Source organism: Hippocampus comes, unplaced genomic scaffold (genome assembly GCF_001891065.2).
Source record: "Hippocampus comes isolate QL1 unplaced genomic scaffold, H_comes_QL1_v1.1 scaffold217, whole genome shotgun sequence".
Taxonomy (NCBI): domain Eukaryota; kingdom Metazoa; phylum Chordata; class Actinopteri; order Syngnathiformes; family Syngnathidae; genus Hippocampus; species Hippocampus comes.
Genome location: NW_017805334.1, coordinates 162,166 through 172,157, shown reverse-complemented (window position 1 = coordinate 172,157; position 9,992 = coordinate 162,166). Strand labels below are relative to the sequence as shown.

The following is a 9,992-nucleotide window of genomic DNA, read 5'->3' as shown; positions in this document are numbered from 1 at the left end:
CCCCCACCCGACCAGCCCACCTCCAACTAACACATAGCAACGCCACCCCAACCACCCCCGACTCCAACTTAAACATCTGAATGCATGCGGCCTTTTTTACAAGCTTTGTAGTTGCAACACTTGCTTATGTTGCTAACAATGTGTGTGTGTGTGTTTGTGTGCGTTGCGACTAAGATACCATGTACAGCATCACAACTCCAATAACACACACACACAAACACACACAGCCAGACATCCCTGCCTGTCACAGTAGAGCCCCCCCCCCCCCAAGTTAATTGGCTAAACATTGGCTGGGTGGTTGATTGGGATCACATCTTAAATGGCTTTGCCTGTAAAGTCACAGGAAGAAACACACCAGCAACCTGATTTGAGCTCTCAGGTGGCCTTTTTATCTCCTGTCCTACTGTTTATTGCATCGCCATACATAGAAATTACACATAATTAGGCAGCTGCGTTGAGGATTTTCCAACCACGTCTGGCTACGGTCAACGCATGTGTATTTATTTAACAAAAAAATAAATAAATAAAAGGATGCAGACATCTTTAAAAAAAAAAAAAACATACCGGTACCTGTATTTATAATATTCATTAAGAATTAATGAATTAAATTTGATATTTAAAAAAAAAAAAAGTTAAAACTTTACTCTTGTAATATCACTTTTTTTTTTCTTGTGACAACAGCTTTACACTTTTAGAACTGTGTGTTTGTTCATCCATTTTCGCTAAATGTTGTCAAAAGGATTGTCATACATTTTAGACATTCCACTGCACAATGTGCCGCTGATCCAAATTTGGGTCGTTTGGCCTTGGTGGAGGTCTGAGCTCAACTCGGCACTAATTGTTCTCTTTAATCAGACGTGACTGAATGTTGGGAATGGATGTTAGCTAAAAATGGATTCCCCCTTCTGTTTGCTAACAATGTCTCGCACATACTGAGAGACTTGCGAGGTTTGTTTTTAAGAGCACAGGTCCGGGTCGGCGTCGCCACCTGCTCCGCTGTGCCGACAATACCTCTGTTACAAGCGCACAAACAAAGACTTGACAAAAAGTGCGTTTCTGTGGTTTTGTGTGTGTTTTCGGCCCCCAGAAAGGCGACCATTCATTAGGGCGACAAAAGGCGGCAAAGAAATGCATTATCATAATTAATCTTGTGCTGAGACTGTGGGTGGCAGCTTCGCCTCTTCTCCGAGACTGACAAGAGGCATTTTTTAATGCAGAAAAAGTGTCGCTATGGGTAACTTGTTGCCGTTTCATAGATCTTGCGCTCGTGATAGAAAAGTAGGGTGAACGCTTCCGTGTGTCTCTGAGTTAGTCATGAAGTGAAATGAAATACAACCACCAAGATGAAAATATTTTATGTGACTGTGGAAGAAGCCCATTTTTCACTTTTATTGTTGTATTCAAGACTTATTTATCCAGTTAAGGCAACTGAGAACATATTCCCATTTGAAATGCCGACCTGGCATATCAAAACTAAGCTCTTTTTGAACATTTTCGTCTTTATGTGGCTTTTTCAAAGAATAACTTTTTTATATACATATTTCAAATGACAACCACAAATTAGAGAACGTATCAATACAAACGTATCAGTACATATCAATGACTAGTTAGCCTAGCTTTTATCCCGTCTCAGTGGACGGCCATTTTGCAACTTGCTGTCGATTGAAAATGACATCAGCGTTGCTCAGGGCTCAGGTCCCGACCAATCACGACTCACCTGTGTTCTGAGTTTGGTCATGTGATGTTCGCAAGCTGAGCCGTGATTGGCAATGTAAAAAAAGTCAATGTTGCGCGGAAAAACTAAAGTCTAAATGGTAATAGGGAAAGGTCTCAATCTCTCAAGAATGAAATCAAAATTTTACTCGACAAAATCTTGCGAGACAATAGTGGTGATGTTAGTGGAATAAAGTGGTAAACTTATGAAGAAAAAAAAAATAGCGTTTGAGGTCTTGAAATGTTATTCACCATCTTGTTTACATTAAAAGAATGAGCCATAAAGTGTTTTGCCCCAGCCTTGATTCCTCTTTCTTTGCAAAATAAACATGTCGTGGGTCTGAACCTTGAGGGTGTTGGCTGTTGCGAAGCAGATGGATGCCAGAGTGGCTCAGTCGGCAGTCCCAGGCCGACGGACGGCCAGCCAGCCAGCTAGCCATGCATGCATGGACGAATGGACAGATGGATGGAGCCACTGGGGAGAGATGAAATGCACATTTGCTTGGTGGTAGGAAGTCAAGAGGTGAGAGACGAGGGAGAAAAAATACGACTTGCGGCAAAGATGGAGGCATCAGGAGGAGTTAAAAAAAAATGGAGGTCTGCGTAGAGCAAAGTGGATGCACAAGAGAGACCATGTGGGGCACAGAGAGAGCCTTGGGTGGTTTGTGTACGCACTACGAGGCGCTGTGATGGCAGATATCTGCGCAGCGCATGGTCATCTCAGACAGCTTATTTATCCAAGGCCTCCAGACCAGGCCTCGGACCTCCCTGAGTTTGTTAGGCTTGAAGGGGGCCCCTACCGCACAGCCCAATTCCTCACATTCCACTTGAGCTCCCATTTCCAGCTGCCTGTTTCCCTCTACCACTCAAACCGGGCCCGAGCCTGTCACGCCGTGTTCCACCACGGCAAGGGGGAAGAAAAAAAACACCCCAAAAAAAAAAAAAAAACGCCCTTTCCGAAATGTGTCTTCCGGCTCCGTATGGGCTCCTCCATAGGAACAGATGAATACGAGGGAGAATAAACGGTAAGGCTGACCTTTTTCACCGATTTTGTTCCGAACCTTCATGGATAGAATCTCTAGGCGCAGCCGAGGCATTGGATGAAACTGGATGAAGTACAAAATGGTGTGTTGAATTTCATCAATTTACTCATTTCAGCAAGTGGTTGCTCAAAATAAACCACAAAACCACCTAAATTGTCTGCTATCTTAACACTTAACGCAGTGTGCAACATGCCATAGACAGACTGACCAAACTAATATCAATGTTGATGGATATTTAAACACAAATTGTGTAGCAACACATATAGACAGACAATCTGACCGGAAAGCATGCATATATATATATATTTTTTATATATATATATATATATTCTTTATCCTCTGCAAAAAAAATGAGATTACTGCACCTTACGGCGCTCCTTAGTTGTGAAACTCTTCTTCATGTATCATTTGTCTTTTATCCTCCCCCTTGGCAGCCAGAGGCGCCCACCACCAGGAGCTCAATGTCAATCGTGCTGCACATCCTCTTTAAGAATGCCTGTGATTGGCTGGCAAGCAGTTCAGGGTGTCCCTCGCCGACTGCCCGATGACAGCTGGGATAGGCTCCAGCATGCCCGTCCGTGACCCTGGTGAGGATGAGCGGATTAGAAAATGAATGGATGGATTTAATAATGTTGCTGTAGATATTTAGAAAGCATAATATTGTGGAGTGCTATTTTTGGGAGGTGTTTTATTTGTCAGGCTGGAACGGATTAACGGCATTTTCATTCCTTTCATCGGAAAGGTGATTTGAGGTATCGACGGAACAAATCACACTCTAAGCCATGGCACAACTGTCGTCTATTTTTGTGGTTGTTGCTCTCCCTTGCTAGCCCTTAAAGGTGTGATGTGTTTTAGCTTTCACCTCAGGTAAATGAGTGTTATTTTTTTTTGTTTTGTTTTTTAAATCAGCCGTTTACGCAGACCTCATGAAAGTGATTCCTTGTGCTCTATTGGTGCAAACGCCAGAAAAGCCAAGTCAGTGAGCATGCGTGGTCCATAAAGGTGCAGCTGTCAGTAGTGGACTGACGCTGCGGCACCAACACCTAAATCCACTTACTCCACATCAGCTTCCAATTGTTTTTAAGTCAAGCAAAGGGGCTCAAATTAGCACCAGGCGCCTGACAAATGTTCCCGTACAGCGACGCCGCTAGCCCTGCTAGGACGAGCGTGTGCTATCATGACAGGTTTGTTCACCTTCGTACTTTTTACTTGGCAAACTACACTTCCAAGCTTTTTTTTTTTCCCCTCCTCTTTTTTTCTGAGGATTATAAATCAGTTTTGTCTGGGAACCTTCTTTCCAGGCTCATGTGAGCGCCTTTGTGAACTCATGAAATCATGCATGTCAAGACGTGGAACCGTTCCAAAGAGTCTCCTTAGATAAGAGTGTACCTCTGAACCAAGCAGCCACCTTTGAGGGTCTCCTTTAAGAGGGGGTTAAAATACAGGCTATAAGTCTCGTGATGCTTTAATGTCAATACACTAGTATGAGTGCAAAGCTTAGAGCCGTTACGTCTTCTCATAGATGCTTGTGTTAGCAAATTTATTTGCCCAACAAAGATTTGGTGGGTTAATATAAGACGAGGGATGCATCGTTGTCTTTGTCGAAGAATAGGGAGCAATTCATTTGAAAGATTGAGCACAAACAAGGAATAAAGTGCATAAACAGGGCATCGTGTAAACTAGCATGGAACTGTGACTGGGAATGATGAATGGGACATCCATCCATCTCGTTTTGCACATTTTTCTTCTCACAAAAATCCTCTCAGTCAAATGTTTCATATTATTGAGGTGCTAGGTTTGTCCTGCATATCAAATCTGCAAAAAAAAAAAAAAAAAGTACATTAGCTTTACACACGTTGTTCTACAGCGCAGTAAGAGAGCCAGTGCGAGCGCAACTAAGCCGTGTATGCCATCTAGTGTTGAATGCTGATATTACAACTTAAAACCACGATAGACCCCCTGCATACTCGTGATTCGGTACCCGTGGTTTCGCATATTCACGTGTTTTTATGTCATAGGGAACAATAACAGGGAATAACATACGAGCAGGAAATCTACACAAGCAATGCAAGTTAAAACGGACATCAACACTTCAGTGTGCGCAAAATTGAGTAATATAAGGAGCCCGGACCAAGAATTATAAAACCAACTGGGAATAAGTACACTACCACGGAGCTCAAAGTGGGAATAATGCACTTTAACTGGGATTATGCATGCAAACGGGGAATAATGTGTACAAGCATGCAGTCAGCAAGCAAGCGTGCGTGTGCGAGCTTTATTGAAAGAGTTCCTCTCTCTCTCTCTTTCTCTCTCTCTCTCTCTCTCTCTCTCTCTCTCTCTCTCCCACCCCACTTTGGTGAGCTGTTGCTTAGCAGCTAATAATAGGCGATGTTTGCAAAGTAATTTGCCTCTTCCTCGGCCAATGGGAGCCGCGGCACTTTTCCATCAAAGCTCCCTTTTCAGGATTTGCGGAGAGGCGAGCTCGTCCAAATGTTGCCGCAGCGCGATCGGAGCTAGACGTGACGCGCGACCACCAGCAAGACCGCCGCTACAACTACTAGCAGTACTATCTGAGCCTCTGTTAATATTATTATTATTATTTTTATTATTATTTTTTTTTTTTGCATGTGTCTGTTTTTATAGCAACTCCGCGATCGAATGACGACAGAAGGATCTTTACGTATTTGGGCGCATAATGTTGGGATGGAGTTTGGCGACTCGTTCGGCTCCACGGAAGACTAGCAGGACACTTTCTTCCAACTCGTCGGCGCCGGACGCGCTCCTCTCCCATGTCGGATTACTGCGGCGCTCTGTGAAATCGCAGCCGCTTTGTGTGTCGCTTCGCCCCCCAAGCCTCTTCGGACCATGGCCTCGGATAGCGGGGTCCCAGGGGCCGGCGTCTTCGGGGAGTTACCCCCGAGCTTCGCGCGCTCCCGGCCGGCCGCCGACGCCGACGCGCTCCGGGGACCGAGCGGTTACTGCCACGCCGCTTTCGCACTTAAACAGATCTCAAAGGTGATCACCCGGGATTTGGTTCTCAAGGGTAGATTTTGTTGTTTTTTTGGGGGGGAGTGTGTAGTCTTTTACTGGGGGTCCCAAGCCCACTTCCAAGAAGTGTCTTGCGTGGATGACAAGGTTTGTCTTTTTAGCGTACTGAGTGTTTAATTGCTTCAAGATTAACTTCAGTGAATTTACGGTAAGGAATTTTCTTTACGAGGGGGATTATTTGTTAGTGTTGTGGAGTGTTTTGGGAGTGTGTGGTCCTTAACTGGGGGTCCCAAAACCAATTCTGTGGGAGCCAACCTGCAAGAAGTCTCATGTAAGGATGCACCACACTTGGGCGGACTTTTAAATTAGTTATCGAACTTTATTGAATGTACATGAATTAGGGGATTTTGTTCAGAAGGGAAGCTTTTTGGGGGGGTTGGTTTTCGCATATAATCTTTTACTGGGGGTCCCAAAACCAACCCTTTGGAATCCAACTTCCAACGAGTCTCGTGACTATATACCAAGGAGTCAAACCTGAATGCTCTCCAATTCACTAGACTTGTGCGATTTTGTGAACAAGTTGGACTATTGAATACCTAAAAGAAATCTAAAATGCAAACTTGTATTGGTTATTGAAGGATTGCCTCGAATTCCCGTTCCGTGTTGTGATAATGTCACACATCCCGTGCGTGTGTTTCTGGCTTGAGGCAGCCCCTCCGAGCAGCACGGTGGGCTCCGCCAGGCTCTTGTTTGGAAATGCGGTGGGTCCTGTGAAGGAATTCACTGATTGAGTTTGATCTGACAAAGCATCTTTTCGGACCGCCCCGGTGCTTGGATGTGTTTCAGCTCCGAAGAGCGGAGGGAGGTGGGGGTGGCGGGAAGGAGGGTGGGGGGGAACACAGCGGTGACACTTGCCGCGCTCGAAAGCGAAATTTCAAGCAAATATGCGCATGATCTAGCAAGATAGATGACTTGCAGGCTTGTTTTGAACATGCACAAAAGTTAGTAACCGGCTTGATTAATGTGGAACGTTCGTGACTTCCAGTGTGTTAATTCAAGCCATTTGGAGGCCTGATGTTGGCCTCCGACTCGTCGTTAATTGCGTTGCGTCATGGGAGATCCTGCCTCAGCTTTGGACCCGGTTCATGTGATGGATGCCGGGTTCCGAAAGCCACGGATTGCTCCTAAAGTCTGCAGACTACACGTTGTAAAATCATGTGGCGAGTTGCCCTCGATGGAACCACAAATGTCCAATAAATCATATGTCTAATATTGATGCGCTGTGATTGGCTGGCAACCGATTCAGGATGTGCCCCGCCTCTCGCCCAAAGTCAGCTGAGATCGACTCTAGCACACCCACGATGAGGATAAGCGGTGTTGAAAATGGATGGATGGATGATATAACAATGCTAGCGATGTAATGCGTACGGCAAAAACATCTCGCCAGAAGCTGAGCTGCACTTTTGTTTTTTTTAAAGCAGGGATGTCCAACTCCGGTCCGCGAGGACCCCTGTCCAGCATGTTTTTTGATGTCGCCCTCCTCCAACACACTTGATTGAAATGATCGGCTTATCAGCAAGCATTGAGAAGCCTGACAACGAACTCGGGGGTTCCAGTTGCGTCGTTGATAAGGACCGAGATCGTCCGTTTCTCAGTGCAAGTAACAGCTCGTAAATAAGCTGCAGCGCCATTGGTTTTGTCGTTGGTCTGGGCCATAGTCAGCCGTCCATCGGGGGACCCCATCACCTCAGTTGCTTGCCCTTTGGCGACATCTCGGCCCTGACCTAAAACGTTCTCTGAAACGATCGCCTCTTCATATGACGCAATCGTCACTGCCTTTTGAGGAGGATCGGTTTTACGGCGAGTTTTGAACGCGATTCAAGGAATTGTGGGAGGTTCTTGAATGTGGCTCATGGTTTACAGTATCCGTCGTCATTCTGACCGTCCTTTCCCTCCTCTTCCATTCCAGGGGAAGACGGTAGGTCAGAAAGCTCCCCTGTGGATCCGCGCCAGGTTCCAGGCCCTCCTGTTCTCTCTGGGCTGTCACATCCAGAGGCACTGCGGGAAGGTGCTTTTTATTGGACTCTTGGTGTTCGGGGCCCTCTCGGTAGGACTCCGAGTGGCCGCCATCGAAACGGACATCGAGCAGCTCTGGGTGGAAGGTGAGTTGAAAGTTTTTGTGACGAAAGAATGGAGGCCGCCGTGCTTCTCGGGTTGCTTTATTGGTCTGTGAGCCGTTTGGTGTTTGTCCTAATGAGTGTCAATTGGGGCTTTAGAGGTAATGGCGCATGAGCTTGTGTTCTCCCGGTTTATTGGGGCTGTACTTTTGGTATCGCGTTGACAGATTGTGTGTCTGTTTGGTGAAAATTGCAGGGAGGTCCTTGGTTTACGACAAAGTTCCATTACTATGGTGGTGACGTAAGCCTGAACTACTAACCTACGCCAACGCGGTCGTAAAGTCATGATTACGGTAAATAGTTGTATGTAAAGCACTTCAATATAAAAATATTAAAACGATCATACTAACAGCAGTAAATTACTGGGGTGACTGAACATGCTTTCCTGGACCGTGTCATGATTTATTCTTACGCCGCTGCGCAAACTATTTTATTGCGTTCGTAACCTTGAGACATTGTAAGTCAGACTGCTAGCTAGTTGCATTGCTATAGCATCGAACTGCTGAAGTTTATATCTCTGGTAAATCAGATTATGCCGTAGTGGATCATTAATGACGATGATGCCATTATGAAGTTTAAAAGTACAATACATACTTGTGAATAAAACGCTTTGAGGTCATATCTACAAAAGAATCAAAAGAAAAACAGCGAGCTATGCTACGTTTCTTTTTGTGCCAGGTGACAGCATATTCTTACGCCACGCCGAAGTATAAACCGAGCCTACTGTAGCAAAGCCCTAATTTTGGTAAACATTTGTAAGGAAAACACTTTAAGGTCTTCAATATATAGCAATCAAATAAAAACAGGAAGTACTATACGCGTGAGCACGTATGACCATGTATTCTTACCCCTGTGCTATCGTCGGTCACTAACCTCTCCTGACACAACAGTAAAGTCATAGTTATTGTAAATATTTGATGAAATTGATTCATCAATCCTTGGGAATCTTTCCCTGTAATGCTGAGAGCTCAGTGTCAGGTCTTGGATGTGGATGGAGCTCAGCTTCCCGCAGCTGACACGATGTTGGCACTTCTTTAGACGGCTAGCTAGTTGAGACCGAACCAACAATGCACTTCGTTCGGCCTCGGTTTTGCATCAAGGCATGATTTATCAACAGTCAGGACAATTATGTCGTTGGAATGATTCCATCTGCTCTGTTAGTACTCGGAGCTCATGTGTGAAGTGGCAAGTGATCATGTCGCACCTCACCCCCGCGCTATCTTCAATCCGGCCGCCGCCGCCGCTGGATTTTAGGTCAACGTTATCTCCGTACGTTATTTATTAATTTTTTTTCAGGGGGGCAGAAGCAGCTTTATTTGAGTTTTCACACTGGCCAAAATTCCTTTTAAACCCCCAGGCTTTCAGTGCCGCGGCTGATCCCTGCAGCAGATGGACTGTGTGAATGGTTAGCCATCTTTGAGAGTGGAGGGGAGTACTGGGAGGGTTTCGGACCCCTCCCTCCTCCACACACAGTCACCCCCCCCCTCCTCCTCCTCTTCTACGGCTCCCTGTGTGGTCCCTAACTATTCTTGGATTCCATTCAACAAGAGGCGAGGCAGGCAGGCAGGCACCCCCCCCCCCCCCCATAAACCCCCCCCCCCGGGCCCCCCCCCCCCTCCCTTAAACCACCGCCTCCTGGCCCTACCTCCTCCTTCTTCATGAGTAGAAAAAAAAAAAATCTAAGTGAATGCAGCTGAAGTTTACCCACCTGTTTTGCACGCTCTAAAAGCGCCACAGCAGTTGGCGAATATAAACAGACCCTATAGGGCCTTTTTCGGCCCACCATGTCAGCGTAGGACATGGGGGAGGGACAGGACCGCTGCCGTAGCACTTGCGCGCTCCTGATATTCAGTCGTTGAATTCAGATATTTTCAGCCTTATTTGACAACATATATTCATTGTCAGCAGCAACAAAAGCAGTCGCTGCTTCACTTCCCTTTCCGTTTTACTTAAGTGTAAAGATTTCACATTACCTCTTGAGCTAATTGGCCGGGACATCGTTTTTAAAAGAGATGTTTAGACATTTGGGTGCCAGTTGTTTTGGTGTGGGACTGAAGGAAGGAAAGGGGCA

General features: G+C 45.8%; 1 protein-coding gene across 1 annotated transcript in view; it reads left to right on the top strand.

The window, feature by feature from the left end:
* The first annotated feature begins 5,108 nt into the window (after positions 1-5,108).
* The window catches only part of ptch2 (patched 2), a 33,735-nt gene continuing 28,851 nt past the window's right edge, over positions 5,109-9,992 (top strand). Inside the window, exons 1-2 of the mRNA XM_019871675.1 lie at positions 5,109-5,771; positions 7,714-7,906. Of these exons, the coding sequence (XP_019727234.1) occupies positions 5,622-5,771; positions 7,714-7,906 (343 nt within the window). The 5' untranslated portion in view covers positions 5,109-5,621. The remainder of the gene's footprint in view (positions 5,772-7,713; positions 7,907-9,992) is intronic.